The 16,417-nt window shown below is 38.6% G+C and overlaps 1 protein-coding gene across 12 annotated transcripts in view; it reads right to left on the reverse strand.

Moving 5' to 3' along the window:
• ADAD1 (adenosine deaminase domain containing 1) overlaps positions 1-9,228 on the reverse strand; it is a 98,242-nt gene extending 89,014 nt beyond the window's left edge. For 9 of the 12 annotated variants that reach the window (XM_038564738.1, XM_038564742.1, XM_038564741.1 and 6 more), the window contains exons 1-5: positions 8,901-9,094; positions 8,361-8,540; positions 7,247-7,435; positions 4,776-4,943; positions 1,627-1,695 (exon numbers count right to left, since the gene is read on the reverse strand). In XM_038564738.1, the coding sequence (XP_038420666.1) occupies positions 1,627-1,695; positions 4,776-4,943; positions 7,247-7,435; positions 8,361-8,532 (598 nt within the window). In that variant the 5' untranslated portion in view covers positions 8,533-8,540; positions 8,901-9,094. Of the gene's footprint in view, positions 1-1,626; positions 1,696-4,775; positions 4,944-7,246; positions 7,436-8,360; positions 8,541-8,742; positions 8,873-8,900; positions 9,095-9,133 lie in introns of those variants that run through there. The other 3 variants (XM_038564733.1, XM_038564743.1, XM_038564734.1) reach the window with 2 other exon arrangements.
• Positions 9,229-16,417: the final 7,189 nt, after the last annotated feature.

The following is a 16,417-nucleotide window of genomic DNA, read 5'->3' on the forward strand; positions in this document are numbered from 1 at the left end:
AATAGGATCTGTCCTGGAAATTACTGTGGGTCTAAAATCGTTTTTTTTTTTTGTTTTTTTTTTTTTTTTTTCAAAGGGAGTAACATCCAACTCCTGTGTTTACCCATTAGCTTGAAGGATGAGTTTGCTCTCCCTTTTATGACAACTTGACTCGTGTCTGAGCCTACTAAAACCTGACTCTAATCATGTATTTTTTTTAAACACACTGTTAATTATGTGTTCTTCCTTCCTCACAGATTGGTCTGTTTTCTCAGGGTATATTAATCTATATTGTCAGTTACTGACCAGAGATTCTGTCCTGCCATTAATTAAAATTGCCCAGAGGCTGAAATGACACACTAGAGCCCTGTCCCCATATTAAGGGATGATTGTTGCTGGATTCAACCCTCACTTCCCTTCTTTTCACCAATTCTTATGATTGTTAAATTACTGTATTGAACTTTGATGGATTTTGTCATTTGAATATGTCTATTTCCCTGGTCTGTTTGTTCTTTTACTCCAAACAAGTTCACAAAAGCATAGATTTTCTGTTTTATAATGATAATGGAGGAAAAAAAAAAAAAAAAGACTGACAATGGACAACCCAAGTCTGAATAGGCATAAATTGGAACATTGATGTTTCATGTTTCTTTATGTTTTTATTTACAGGTCCTCCTGTTTTTTAAACCCTCATCTTTAGACCTAGAAGAGAAGGGTATTTTTTCATTTTAATTCTGTAAATACTCTAAACTTTGAAGTCTGTAGTATTAACTATTGTGTAGGCAATGTAGAAATAATTTCCTGACTTTCAGAGAATTATGATCCGATAAGAAATGTATACAACTACTACCATACAATGTCAAATATGACAAAATGTTGTAAAAAAAAAAAAGTTACTATTTAGGAAGTATCTACTAGCACTGATTTAAGTATTCTACATGAATGAATTCATTAAATTCTCATAAGTACCCTTTGAGGTAATTACTGTTATAGCCATTTTATAAATGAAAAAATTAAGATGCATAGAGAAGTAGCTGATTGTAGGTCATACAACTAGTAACTGCAATTGCAGTTTTCTTGAGCTTGAGTGACAAATAACTGCCATTAAAAGTAAACAATTATTGGATGCCTGGGTGGCTCAGTGGTTGAGCATCTGCCTTCGGCCCAGGGCATGATCCTGGAGACCCAGGATCGAGTCCCACGTTGGGCTTCCTGCGTGGGGCCTGCTTCTTCCTTTGTGTCCCTGCCTCTCTCTGTGTGTCTCTCATGAAAAAATAAAGTCTTAAAAAAAAAAAGTAAACAATTATTTAAAATAAAAACCCCAACCATTAAGCATCAGAAAGCCATTGGTTTTTATTAATGACAAGCCTACCAAAGCATTCTCAAAAGAGCAGCTATATGAAATTGATGAACCACTCCCTTATAGAAAAAAAGTCATTTCTTCAAATTTTCTTCAACCTTTCTTCTTCCGCTCCTTATTTCTCTTTTTTAGCACAATATAAAAGGAAAGTCTCCTCTTTGTAGAAGTGTTACAGATTTGAATAATAAAATAGTAGTATATATTTTCATATCTAAGCATATTTTAATACATGTTTAATTATAATTCTTTATTGGGTTACTAAAAAAGATCATAAGGGACTTTCCTACCATAATGTACTTTTGAGACATATGCTGGTTCAGGTGAAACAACAGGTTCTGCAGGGATAGGAGGAGGACCTGTAAATAAAAAACATAAAGAAACATAAAACATCAATGTTCCAAAGAGCAGATACCTACCTTATTATTCTATAATAAATAGCAGTCTGAGAATGATTATTTTTTTCTGTATAGTTCTGCCAACTCCAACCCATCAAATATCCATAGCTCATCCTTGATAAAGGTCTTTCCTATGTTGAAATTATATACACACAGTTCTGGATTTCCTAATCTTATGCTGTTATATACTTTGCATTATCACAGATGCCACAATCCTAAAAGTATTTAAAATGAACCTTGTTTCAGATGCTCATGAACAATTTTCTATTTACAGTAATACTATGTAAAACACTTAAAATTAGTATCTTATTAAAATTTAATAAGTAAAAGTTATCATTTTTCCTAGCGGGATACTACATTCAGAGTTTTCAAAGCTTGTCCCATTCTTTGCAATGGCTTTCCGATTTGGATCCCAAGTTAGGGAACTGAGGAAAACAAAAAAAGAACATGACACTAAACCAAAGAAACAAATAAGATCAGAAAAGTTTAAATGAAGAGGTTCCAGGAGCAAAAGTTCAACTAAAGTAATTAGTATCTCCTGAGAATCATTCATAAAAACAAAGGAAGCAAAAAAAACTACTACTCCGGACTTAATTTTGAGTAAGATGAAATACTGACTTAATATATCAAAATTAGTAAGGAAAGACTAACAATGTTATTTGCAGTTCACATTAATTAGGCAAAGGAGAACTATAATTAGACACATACATTCTGGACTATAGAAAAATAGAACTTTAAAAACTCAGAAAAAGATTATTTTTTTTTTCCATTTACTTAGAGTTGGGTTCAGGTAGAATGAAAACCAAAAATATTAAACCTTGTTTATTAAGCACAAATAATTTCAACAAAGAAAATGTGACTGCACAAGTTGGCCTGCACCATACACAAACAGGCAAAATAATCTTGAAAAAGAACAAAGTTGGAGGACTCACACTTCCCAATTTCAAAACTTAATACAAAGTGACATTAAATCAAAACATTAGAGTAATGGCATACACATAGACCAATGGAACCGAGAACCCAGAAATAAATTCTCACATATTTATTAAATGATTCTTGACAAGGGGGCCAGTATCATTCAAAAGGGAAAAAGGGCAGTCTTTTCAATAAATGATGCTGGAAAAACTGGGTATCCACATGCAAAAGATTGAAGATGGACCTCCTACCTAACACTATATACAAAAATTAACTCAATATGCTTCGAAGATACAAACATTAAGGGTGAAAACTTTTAGAAGAAAACAGGATAAAAGCTTGATGAAGACACTGGATTTGGCAACAGTCCCCTGAATGGGGCACTAAAAGTACAAGAAAAAAAAAAAAAGAAAAAGTTGGGACTTTATCAAAATTACTTTTGTGAATCAAAACCCACTATGAACAGAGTAAAAATGCAAATCACAAAAAGGGAGAAAATATTTGCAAATCACATATCTGATAAGTGATTGATATCCAGAATACACATTAGTCCTCCCCTCTTTTGATTAGTCACACCACAGATAATATCAAACCCTTTATATACCATATACATCCTTATGATAAAGTTTAATTTTTAAATTAGGCACAGTAAAAGATTAATAGAATAACACAAATAATACATATACTGGAATAAAATTATGTGAATATAGTCTCTCTCAAAATATCTTACTGTATTCACCCTTCTTATAATAACGTGAGATAAAATGTGATGAAATGAAGTGAATACATAGGTACTGTGACATAGGCTACTAATGACCTGACATATCATCAGAAGGAAGACCATCTGCTTCCAGACCACAGCTGACCACAGGTAACTGAAGCCAGGCAAAATGAAACTGTGAATAAAGAGGAAACTACTGTATAGAAGACTCTTAAAACCCAACAAATCCTTTCAGAAATTGGAAAAATTCTGACATTTCTCTTAAGAAAATATACAAATGGCACATGAGAAAATGCTCACCATTATTAATCATTAGGAAAATGCAAATCAAACCCCAATGGGATGCACATCATCCCCAGTAAAATGGCTACTATTAAAAAAAAAACAAAAAAACAAAAAAACAGCAAGTAACAAGTATTGGTGAGGATGTGGAAAAACCGGAATCCTTGTGCACTGTAGGTAGGAATGTAAAATGGTGTAGTCAATATGGAGAATATGGCAGTTCTTTAAAAAAAAAAAGTTACCATATGATCCAGCAATTCCACTTCTAGGTATAAAACCCAAAGAACTGAAACTAGAATGTCACAGAGATATCAGTACACCTACGTTCATAACAGCATTATTCACAATAGCCAAAAGTTGAAGCAACCCAAGTATCCATCAATGGATAAACAAAATGTGGTTGGTATATACACACAGCATTAAAAAGGAAGGAAATTCTGACATATGCTACAATGTAGATTGGACTGTAAGGACATATTAAGTGGAAAAAAAGCAAGCCATGAAAAGACAAATACTACAGGATTCCACGTGAGGTACCTACAAGTAGTCAAATTCATATAGACAGAAAATAGAATGGTAACTGCCATGAACTTAATATAGACAAACTTCACAAAAATTGTATTTAAAAACTCTTAAGCATTAAATGCACAGTATTAAGAGAGTAAGAATCCAATAAATCACAGAAAAAAAAATCAAGTTTCTAGATATGAAGCTACTGAGAATCTGACAAATTATCAGACAATTCAGCCAACATATTTATAGCTTATGATGCTGAAAAATACAAGAGCATTTTTCTTTTATATAAAATATTTTTATTTTTCACTTTGCTATTTTTATTTTTAATTCCAGTATGATGAATATACATTAACTTCAGGTGCACAATATAGTGTTCAACAATTCCATGCATTACTCAGGACTCTGACCATAAGTATACTTTTAATACCCTATATAAGAGCATTTTAACTAGTATTTAGTATGTCACAGCAATCAGATAGCAATGGAAGGAAATAAGTTCTGCTAGCTCTATCCTGTAGTTGCCAAATAACTCTTCATTAACAAATCCTTCAGGTGACTCCTGGAAAAACACAAATTTTACAAATACTTTATAATTAAGAGTAATTACCTGATGTTTCTAAAATTCTTGGTTCAGGTTCATCCAATTGTAGAAGCTCATCAAGAGCTAATTTTGCTGCATTCGATCTAGACTCCTTTTTATTTTGTCCCAGTCCAGTCTTATATTGAATACCATCCACCACAGCACAAAAAGCAAAATAAGGTCCCATAACATTACCTTTAAAAATAAGTCGGAATGAATGCTACATAATTCACAGTATGAACTTACAAATGACATTTTTATATAGAAAAATAACCCACTACAAAAATTGTGAAAAATCATCCTGGCCTATCAGTTTTCTGTTTGGTTTTTTAGAGCTAATGCAAGTTAAACCTAAAGCTGGATGAGCCCCTAAATTAGTTCTGAGGAACAGAACTGAGCAGCCAGATTAGCTCCATATTCGGCATGAACAGTAGAGAAAGCTTTAAAGTACAGATTGTACATAGAAACAGTGTCTTGTTTAATGAAACCTGGCAATAATAAGCATCCAAATATCTACCAAATTACCAATGAGAGGTAAAAAATGTGGAGCCTCTGGCAACATCGCTCTTCTTTTGAAATTCAGTACCAATAAAGTTGAATTTCTCCCACCTTCTGAGTGCTTTGATATTCTTAGTAAGTTCCAGAATAAAAGTGATCCCTTTGCAGAAATCTTGTGAACTTACCAGGGTGTTATGGTAAGCAATTCACGCAACCATACCCTTGAAGGCAAGTGGAGGGGAGAGAATCCACAAAGAAAACCGAAACATAAATAATACAGAAGATATGCTAAAGATTTAAAAGGAATGTCCAGCCATCCAAAATTCCTAGGATTACCTTTACACAATTACTTTTACCTAGTTTTCATATTTTTGCCTAATGAAAAATGAAATGGAATTATCTGTATTTATAAGGCAAAGATTTTTTCAGTTCAAGTTTTACTTGTTATTTAGACTTTAAAAAGCCTTGTTAATTTAAGACTCTACTCTGGTTATGGATGGCCAGGTACAATGTCACTCCACATAAGCCTTGTCATCATTTTCAAATATTACACTAACTTTGACTGAGATGTACATCAAGGTTTTACAAGCAACTCCTGACTGCATCTGAGTAAACTGCTTTCCTCTATCTAGGACTTCAGTTTCCCAAGTTCCTTCCTTATGATCACCTAGGTTCTAATCCAAATTTACAAAACCTGAGAATATTTTGTGTATTGAATTAGTGGCCCAGATGATTTTACTATGTAAGACAGCACACATCCAATTTGTTAATTAAGTACTCTGCATCAGAGTGCTGAGTCTTTAAGTTCATCCCATCACACTGCATGTTTTCAAACTTTAGGATACACCTAAATCACCTGTAGAGTTGTTAAAAATACTGATACTCTTGTCCCATCACTAAACCTGATTCAGATTATCCAACTAGTACTATGCACACAAAGTGAATATCATTACTAATCAATGATTGTGTTTTTGAGTAGCTTCTGCTCAGATGAATAAAGATTTGCCCTTACACATTTTTTTTCTTACCGTGACCAATAGTTTACATTTTCTAATAGTCTGAGAAGAATATTTGTGTCACTAGAAAACTAGTGACACAAAAATTAAGTCCACAGTACTGACCATGAAGTAATCCAACCGATAGTGATCTGACCTAAGAAAACTCCACCTTCTATATTAAAATTCTATTTCTGTCACCTGTTTACTGTCATTTTGTCCAAAATCACGGCCTGGAAATTCGACCTCCCTATGACAATCTTAGCTAAAAATCTCAAAAAACTTAAAATTCTTTAGCAAAGATGCCTTGAGACTGTACTGGCAAAAGTTAGCATCGGTAAGAGAAAATTTTAAAAACTACTTGATGTCTTGTATATATACAAAGATACACACACACAAAATCGTACATAAAGGATTGTGTTTCTTTGAGTCTCATACTTTTACCCCATCCATGTCTACCGAGAACACTTATTCTCTTAACCCTCCACTTTCCTATAAAGTTCTTTTTTTTTTTTTTTCTATAAAGTTCTTTCTAATCACAGGTCATAAGGAAAAGAGATCAGAAGCTGCCTTTTTGCATTTTACTTGATCTGTACTATATAGACTTCCACAGGTTGGTGGGGGAGCGGGGTTGTAGTTTAAAGGAGAATGGAGAAAATAGTCACAGACAAGTCTACAGATGGAGTATCTCATGTAAGTGCTATTTTCACCTCTGAACCCTGAATTTCAGAGGCTAAATTAGACCATAATTGTGTTAGGTATCAATATCACAAAATCCTTCTCTCTAATCATAGTTCAAATATTTAACAACTCTTCAAAAGTGTGTTTAGTCTACAACTATTTACACCTGACAATAACCCATGTGGCTGATGGGATTTCAGTTCAACCAGCCATACACAAACGTGAATACAGAAAATAATCAAATTCAGTACTACTTATATGCTCTGCTTTTAACAGGAAAACCTCTTCCAGTACTGTAATAACCAGATACAACTTTGCACTTGCCTGTTGTTACTGTTTCCTTAAGGTCAAGGTGAACCCGCTGCATTTGTGCAAACTGGTGCAAAGCTGACACAGGATTTATCTCTCCACGTTTGTATTTCATTATGAACTCTTTAGGTATTTTTTTTGGAGGAAGGACAGGATTTGAAATAGATGAAAGACCTTTGGAAAGCAATGGCTCTGGATAATTACCTAAAAATAAATATTTACAGTTGTCAGTTCAGTAAAATTAAAAAAAAAATCAAAAGCACTAAATTCTTTTTTTTTTTTAACTAAATCCTCTTCTAAAGTGGAAGATTATCCCTGATACATCTAGGTGTATGTGTTCATTACAAGTAAGTGTCTATTAAAAAATTTTGACACAGCTGAGGAGTGTAACCTGTTGATGCATAAACAAACCTTTCTGGCGTACTAAAACCATTTTTGCAAATAAGTGCTATCACTGTCAAAGAATCACAGAATTTTAATAATGTCAAGGTCTTCAAAGCCTTGTTTTTTTTAATGATGTCAAGGCTCTCAAAGCCTTTTTTTTCCCCACACATGTCACTAAGGCCTGGACTAAAGGCACAGACGGACTAAGATCATTCTGTATCCTATTCACTATTTTACATCACTTTTCACGTTAAATTCAAGTGTTAGTCCCTGCTTTGTAATTAGCTAAGCGATACGTGTAATAGAAACCAGAAGTCCTGTCCCTGCCCTGAAGGGGCTAACACAACCTCACCTCAAAAAGGCAAGACAGGGCAGCCCTGGTGGCTCACCGGTTTAGCGCCGCCTTCAGCCCAGGGCTCCCTGCATGGAGCCTGCTTCTCTTTCTGCCTCTCTGTCTCTCATGAATAAATAAATTTTAAAAAATCTTAAAAAAAAAAAAAAAAAAAAAAAAAGGCAAGACATGCTTGAAGCGGGTGAACAGTTAATAAAGAGTAACTGAGCCCCAAGAAGGGTTTCTTTCACAGTGTCCAAACTGGAGTTCCAGATGGGAAACAGCCACTGGTACTGGTAGATGGGATATAGATCTAGGCAACATTTAAATTGGAAGCTCAAGAGTCCTCCTTGGCCATCCCAGAATCCTAAAGTACTGAAGTAATAGTTACTGCAAACGAAAAAGTAGTCGTACCCGTCACTTGCGTAACCTTGGAAGCCATATTCGACAGGCTGTGACTTTCTGAAGAATATCCTGTGGGCGTAGTTACCGTCTGGGCTGAGGGCTGAACTGGCAAGTTCTTCTTCAGCATCTGAGCGAAGCTAGGGACCCGGGAACTCTGAAACCAGTCGTTGTTGCCAGACATTTTCTCACCTACAAATTCGGCAGAACACACACACACACACACACACAAAACAAAAACAAAGAACTAGATAAAAATATTCCGAAATTAAAAATATAGATTCCCCTAAACGGCTTAAACACACACGACCTAAAACGAAATCTCTGTAACTGCTGTCATGACTGTTTTCTGACTAGAGTCTCCACAGGCACGGGGCTCGTCCCTCCTACGCACCTTCCAAAGCTCTGCCACAAAGGGTAAAGAAGGGTCAACGCGGTCGGCAGGGAGAGCCCCCACATCCACTCGGGAAGGGGGGGGTTCAGGGGAAAAAGGAAAAAACACAAAAACACGAGACCCTCAACGGCCCGCTCCCGAGCCCAACTCCCACCCACCAAAATCGGCCTTCCTGTCCTACAGGCGGGAGACCGAGCCGCAGGCCCGGGGCTCGCCGGCCCCAGCCGCCGACGCCGTTGCTTCCCCCTCCGGGCCTCAACCTCTGGCCTCTGGGCGCTCTGCGTGAGAGCCACGCGGCCAGGGCTGCGTCTTTCAACAGCGGCCTCGCAGCGGCGTCCCCGCACCGCCCGTACCGACCCCCCCCACGCCGGGGCCTCATCCAATCACCAACCGTCTCTGCTGTGGCGCCTGTGTGCCTGAGCTCGCGCCAGCGCAGTGCCCGGAGGGCTAGGCCGGCCAGGCTCGGCGGGCCCTGCGTGCGTGCGTGCGTGCGTCCTGCGTCAACAAGCGGAGAGACGCAGGACGTCAGGCGCGCGCGTTCAAGGCCCGTGGGTGACGCCGGCCTCGTTCTGGGAACGTGGAGTCCCTCAGGCCCCGCGGCGCCTTCACTGCGGCGGAGGGTGAGGCGGTGCGAAGCGGCCTGGTCAGTGTGGTACCGAGTGGCCCCCACACCCCCCCACCACCACTGTCCTCGCAGAGCCCTGTGTTGGCGTCTCCTCATCCACGACGCGCGGAGGCCGGCCTGGGGGTACCGGTGTGCGGGTGGTTTGAAGGAAACCTTGGGCTCCTTCCCTGGGGCTTCTCTTGAGAAGGCCCCGTGACAAGGCTGGGCCTCAACGTTGTCTTTAATTTTTAATTAAATCTTTTTTTTTTTTTTTTTTTAAGATGTTGTTTATGAGAGACACAGGCAGAGGGAGAAGCAGGCTCCATGCAGGGAGCCCGACGTGGGACTCGATCCCGGGTCTCCAGGATCACACCCTAGGCCGAAGGCAGGAGCTCAACCTCAATGTTGTCGTTAATGTTCACAGAAAAAAACCACCTTGGGCTCTTGCCGAAGTTAGACCTGTGGAGCCCAACAATGAACAACCCTGAAAACAGGTGGGGACGTTGAGAGCTAATGGCTGCGCAGGCTGAGTGATCAACCCCTTGTGGGTGTTTTTGGTTCTTTGCGCTGGTGAAAGTTGAAGCCGGCTCTAATGGAGGCGTTAGCTGACAGGTGGTTAAATGTATATAATAGGCTTTCTAAATATATTGGAAATTCTAAATAAATTGGTTTCCTAATTTATGCACATTATGATATTGTACACAAGATTCCGATATGTGCTAGTGATTTCAGTCTTGGCCCAGATCGCAGGGAGCTGATTTTATTAAACTAACCCCAATTACTTACGGTTGTGTAAAGGAATCACCTTATAGGGATTCAAGCCCTCCGTCCTCCTCAAGGACCACACTACACCTATGACTAATTCATTACTTTCTGGCTAATGCCTGGCTCAGTTTTTCTTTAGTAAATTACAGATCAGGTTTGGCTCGTAACCCAGAAGAAATTCAAGGAAGTGAGGGATAGCATTATAACAATCTATAAATGCTCCCCTGCCTTTTTTTTTTCTTTTAAGATTTTATTTATTTTTTCACGAGAGAGAGAGAGAGAGAGAGGCAGAGACACAGGTAGAGGGAGCTCTATGCAGGGAGCCTGATGTGGGACTCGATCCCAGGACCCCGGGATCACCAGCTGAACCAAAGACAGATGCTCAACAACTGAGCCTCCCCCCCCCCCCCGCCCCAGGTGCCCCGCCAGCATATTAATAAATATTTTGAGGGAGATAATTTGAGATTATGCAAATGCCCTCTTTCACCGTGGAGTTTTACTAATTTTCATTAATCTGTAGATCTTGCTTGCAGCTGTTATTACTATGGTTTCTATTTAAAAATATGCTTTCGGGCAGCCCGGTGGCCCAGCTGTTTAGCGCTGTCTTTAGCCCAGGGTCTGATCCTGGAGACCCCTGATTGGTCTGGATTGGGCTCCCTGTATGGAGCCTGCTTCTCCCTCTGCCTGTGCCTCTGCCCCTCTCTCTCTCTCTCTCTCTCTCTCATGAATGAATGAATGGATAAAATAAAATGCTTTCTAAGTTAAATTTTATTGAGATATGATTGACATAAGTTAGTTTCAGGTGTACAGTGTAATGATTTGTTAACTATATAGTTACGCTCATCCCACAATTTTTTTCTTTTTTGTGATAACTTTTTTTTTTTAAGATTTTATTTATTCATGAGAGACACACACAGAGAGAGGCACAGATACAAGCAGAGGGAGAAGCAGGCTCCACACAGGGAGCCAGACATGGGACTCCATCCTGGGTCTCCAGGATCACACCCTGGGCTGAAGGCGGCCTGAAGCTGCTGAGCCACCTGGGCTGCTGGTAAAAACTTTTAAGATATACTTTCTTAGCAACTTTTAAATACGAGCATATTTCAGAGATATAGCAGGTCCAGTTCTAGACCACTGCAATAAAGTGAATGTCAAAGCAAGTCAAATGAATTTTTTGGTTTCCAGTGCATGTAAACGTAATGTTCACACTATACTACAGTCTATTAAGTGTACAATAGAATTATATCTAAAAACACAATGTATATACCTTAATTTTAAAATACTTTGTTGCTTAAAAAAAAAAATACTACCAAGGAGTAGTAATCTTTTTGCCTTGCTGCTGATGGCTGCTGACTGATGAGGATGGTGTTGCTGAAGGTTGGGTGGCTGTGGCAGTTTCTTACAGGCAACAATGAAGTTCCTTGCATCAATACTTTTCTTTTCACTAATGTTTCTGAAGCACAGAGTGCTGTTTTAAACCATTTTACTGACATCTTTCAAATTCAAAGTTAATCCTCCAAACCCTGCTGCTGGTTTATCAACTTAGTTTATATAATATTTTAAGCCTTTGTTGTCATTTCAACACTCTTTATAACATCTTCACCAAGTGTAGGTTCTTTCTCAAGAAAATCCTTTCCATGTTCATCCATAAGAAGCAACTCATCCATTCAAGTTTTATCAATGAGATCGCAACAAGTCAGTCACATCTTCAGGTCCACTTTTAATTTTAGTTCTTTTGTTATTTCCATCACACCTGCAGTTACTTCCTCCAAACTTCTGTTAATATTGATGTTTTGACCTTTTCCCATGAATCACGAATGTTCTTAATGGCATCTAGAATGGTGAATCCTTTCCAAAGGGTTTTCCCTTTATTTTGCCCAGATCTATCATAAGAGTCCTATCTTTGGCAGCTCTAGCCTTATAAATGGATTTCTTAATAAGACTTGAAAGTTGAAGTTAATCTGGTCCATGAGCAGCAAAATGGATATTGTATTAACAAAAATAACATTAATTTTATTATATATCTCCATCAGAACTTTTGGGTGACCAAGTACATTGTCAATGAGCAGTGCTATTTTTGAAAGGATCATCTTTCTGAGCAGTAAGTATCAATAACAAGCTTAAAACATTCAGTAAACCATCTTATAAACAGATGTGTCATCCAGGCTTTGTTGTTCCATTGATAAAGCATAAGCAGAGTAACACCGTCCTTAATGGCCCTAGGACTTTCAAAATGGCAAATGAGCATTGGCTTCAATTTAAAGTCACCAGCTGCAGTAGCCCCTAACAAGAGAGTCACCCTGATCTTTGAAGCTGTGAAGCCAGGCATTGATTTCTCTCTAGCCTGAAAGTCCTGGATGGCATCTTCTTCCAATAGATGGCTATTTCATTTACATTGAAGATCTGTTATTTAGTGTAGCCATCTTAATTAATCATTAATTGTCTTGGCTGGATTTTCTGGGTAACTTGATGCTGCTTCATCTTGTACTTTTATGTTATGAAAGTGGCTTCTTAAAGTTCATAAACCAACTTTGCTAGCTTCAAATTTTCTTCTGCATCTTCCTCCTGTCTCTCAGCCTTTTACAATTGAGGAGAGTGAGAACCCTGCTCTGGATTAGGCTTTGGCTGAAGGGGATGTTGTGGCTGCTTTCATCTTCCATCCAGACCATTGAAGCTTTCTCTGTATCATCAATAGGCTGCTTTGCTTTCTTATCATTGGTATTCACTGGAGTAGCACTTTATATTTCCTTCAAGAACTTTTCCTTAGCATTCACAACTTGAATGTTTGGTGCCAGAGGCCTAGCTTTCAACCTGTCTTGGCTTTCAACATGCCTTCCTTACTAAGCTTAATCATTTCTGCCTTTTGATTTAAAGTGAGATACATACAACTCTGCCTTTTACTTGACCACTTAGAGGTCATTGCAGGGTTATTAACTGGCCTGATTTCAAGAGTGTTGAGACTCAAGGAATAAGGAGGCCTGAGGAGAGGGAAAGGGAGGAATGGCTGGTCAGTGGAATAATCACACAACATTTATCAACTAAGTCTATGTCATATGGGTGCAGTTTTTGGCACCCCAGAACAATTACAACAGTAACATCAAGTATCAGTGATTACAGATTACCATAACAAATACAATAATAATGAAAAAGTTGAAATACTGTGAAAATTACCAAAATGGGACACAAAGACAGGAAGTGAGCAAATACTGTTGGAGAAATACATTAATAGATTTGCTCAACTCAGGGTTGCCATAAGCCTTTAATTTGTTAAAAAAAAAAAAAGGCAGTATCTGCAAAGTACAATACAGTGAAGCACAATAGAGTGAGGTATTCTTTTATATAATACACTGTTATTAACTATGGTCACCATGCTCTATATCCTCAGGTCTTATTTTATAACTGGAAGATTGTACCTTTTGATCCTCACACCCCTGGCCACTACCAGTGACCAGTCTCTTGTCATTGTTCTCTATATCTATAAGTTTGGTTGCTTGTTTGTTTTTGCATTTCACATACAAGCGAGATTATATGGTATTTGTGAGTTTTATCTAACTTTATTTCACATTGCATAATGCCCTTAAGGTCTATCCATCTTGTTCCAAATGGCAAGATTTTATTTTATATGGATGAAGGATGAATAATTTTCCATCATTTGTGTGTGTATGTGTGTGTGATATCATCTTTATCCATTTATAGGTTTTTTAAAAAATATTTATTTGAGAGAGAAAGCATGCACTGGGGGGAGAGGGAGAGGGAGAAGCAGACTCCCTCTGCTCCCAGCAGGGAGCCTGACCACAACACAGGGCCAGTCTCAGGCCCCGCATAATGATCTGAGCTGAAAGGCAGACACTTAACCAACTGAGCCACCCAGGTGCCCCTATCCCTTTATCTGTTGATGAACAGACATTTAGGTTATTCCATGTCACAGCTATTATAAGGAATGCAATGATTGTGGGGGTATAGATATTTTTATGAGGTAGTGTTTTCATTTCCTCAGGCTAAATATCCATGTTGGTTTGCTCCTTGGGAGCTTCCCAGGTGTAATCTGAAACTGGTCCCCATTCATAGAAGGCAGGGAGAGAGCAAAGAGAGGAGGCCATTCCAAGTCAGTAGATGGCAGTTTGAATGGGATGAAGGCACTGTGCAAGGTAAGGATTGAAAGTCCTCCAAAATCTGTGTAAGGGCTTGTACCTCTTTCACATTCTTGGGGGTTGAAAAAGCTGGCACCTTAGGAATCATAGCTTTGGGGGCAACATCCATCTTACCTGACCAAATGATTCTTAAAACCTTATAGCAGTGCCTGAGCCTTGAATTTTTATAGATTCACTGCCCAGCCTCTCCCTTGCAGATGTTTCACCAAAGCCTGCAGAGTGTCTTGCAGCAGAGGCACATATTCGCATTAACGTTATGTCATCAGTGTGATGGGCCTATTTTACTTATGTGGGGAAAGAGGACAGAGGTGGGTTGTGGGCTACCATCAAATGACAGTGCTGGGTTATGCAGGTAACCTTGGGGAAGCACTTGAAAGGCTCCTTATTGTTCCTCCCATATAAAGCAAATTGATCTTATCAGAAACCTTTCAAAGTCCCATGAATCTCCTGAAGATGAAGCACTTGTGCAAGAACATTTTTTACCAAAGCATCTAAGTAAAGCAGTAACTGTCTATAAATGACAGAAGACTTAAAAATGGCCATGGATAAAGATCTGGTGAGAGTCATTCTAATGCAGTTGACAAGGGAATTTGGTTATTTTTGTGACAAACATTTTAAAAGCGTGACTGATAACATTGTACCAGGCCATATCAGACTTTTAGGCATTCCACACAAATACACCCTAAGGAAAGTTTAGCATCACTTATTTGGTAATGCTTCTCATGAGATTTATTGTATACAAAAAGTTAAATAGTTGTAAAAAAAAAAAAAAAAAAAAACTTCGTTCTTTTAATAGAGAAGACTTGGCTTTTTAAAGCAATTCTCTGGTAAAGACAAGATAGAATCTTTGTTTTTGGGGATCCCCAGGTGGCTCGGTGGTTTGCTGTCTGCCTTTGGCCCAGGGCGTGGTCCTGGAGACCTGGGATCGAGTCGCACGTCAGGCTCCCTATGTGGAGCCTGCTTCTCCCTCTGCCTGTGTCTCTGCCTCTCTCTCTCTCTCATGAATAAATAAATCTTTAAAAAAAAAAAGCCTTTGTTTTCTAGGCAGATTACATTAAAAGTGAAGAAAAACTTGCTTACAATTTCTTATTAAAAGCAGGTCAATAATCTAAGAAAACTTTGTTCTTTTAACAGGGAAAAACCCAAATTCCAATTTTGTACTAATGTACTTTTGGTATTAAAACTCTTGGGATCCCTGGGTGGCTCAGCGGTTTAGCGTCTGCCTTTGGCCCAGGGCGTGATCCTGGAGTCCCGGGATCGAGTCCCACATCAGGCTCTGGGCATGGGCCTGCTTCTCCCTCCTCCTGTGTTCTCTGCCTCTCTCTATCTCTATGTCTATCATAAATAAATAAATCTTTAAAAAAAAAACTCCTTTTTTCTTCTTAATGTACATAAATTCATAGATGTATATAAACATACAGAAAGACAAACAGAAACCCCACAGCTTTCATTCCATAATTCTAGTCATGAATCAGGTACCCACTCACATGGCTGGAGTTTTTTCTAATATATGTGATCTTATGGAGGTTATAGACTAGATTTTTGAGTAAGGGAACTTGTAGGGCAAGCTGTATTTTAAAAAGTGCCCCCCACCCTGCTTTTTCTTCTTCAGTTTCTGTGGGCAGTGTTTCAGTTATCTGTTGAGGTGTTTATATTTCAAAGACATGGTAAGATTTACCAAGGACAAGGAAAGAATGCAAGTTTACCAGGAATTTGGGGGTAACGTATTTAAAATTTTGCTTTGTATTGTGAGTTGGCCTGCATCAGGTATTTTGTCTATTTCACTGTTATTCACCACAACATCCTCCTCTTTTTGATCACTTTCCCAGAGATTCCACCTCCTGGTGTCCTAATCAGGCTTTGTCACAAGTACCTAGATCTTAAACTGGGGCCTCTTGTGCTCTCCTTGCTTTGCAAACATGACACTAAAGTCTCTCACTTATTATCCTGCTCTCCTAGCTTGTCTGCCAGCCCCAAGTCTAACACAGTAGTAGACACTCATATGTTCTTAGATCAGCTCAGCTCTTCTAACTTGAGCTTCAGCCTCTAGCTCAGCAACCACTCAGAGTGGAGTCCAGCCCACTGTGTAGCAATGTTTCCCTTTTTTTGCCTGAGTGCACTATGTGCAGTTCCTCAAAACCCCATTAAAGCAGCT

This window comes from Canis lupus, chromosome 19 (genome assembly GCF_011100685.1).
Source record: "Canis lupus familiaris isolate Mischka breed German Shepherd chromosome 19, alternate assembly UU_Cfam_GSD_1.0, whole genome shotgun sequence".
NCBI lineage: Eukaryota > Metazoa > Chordata > Mammalia > Carnivora > Canidae > Canis > Canis lupus.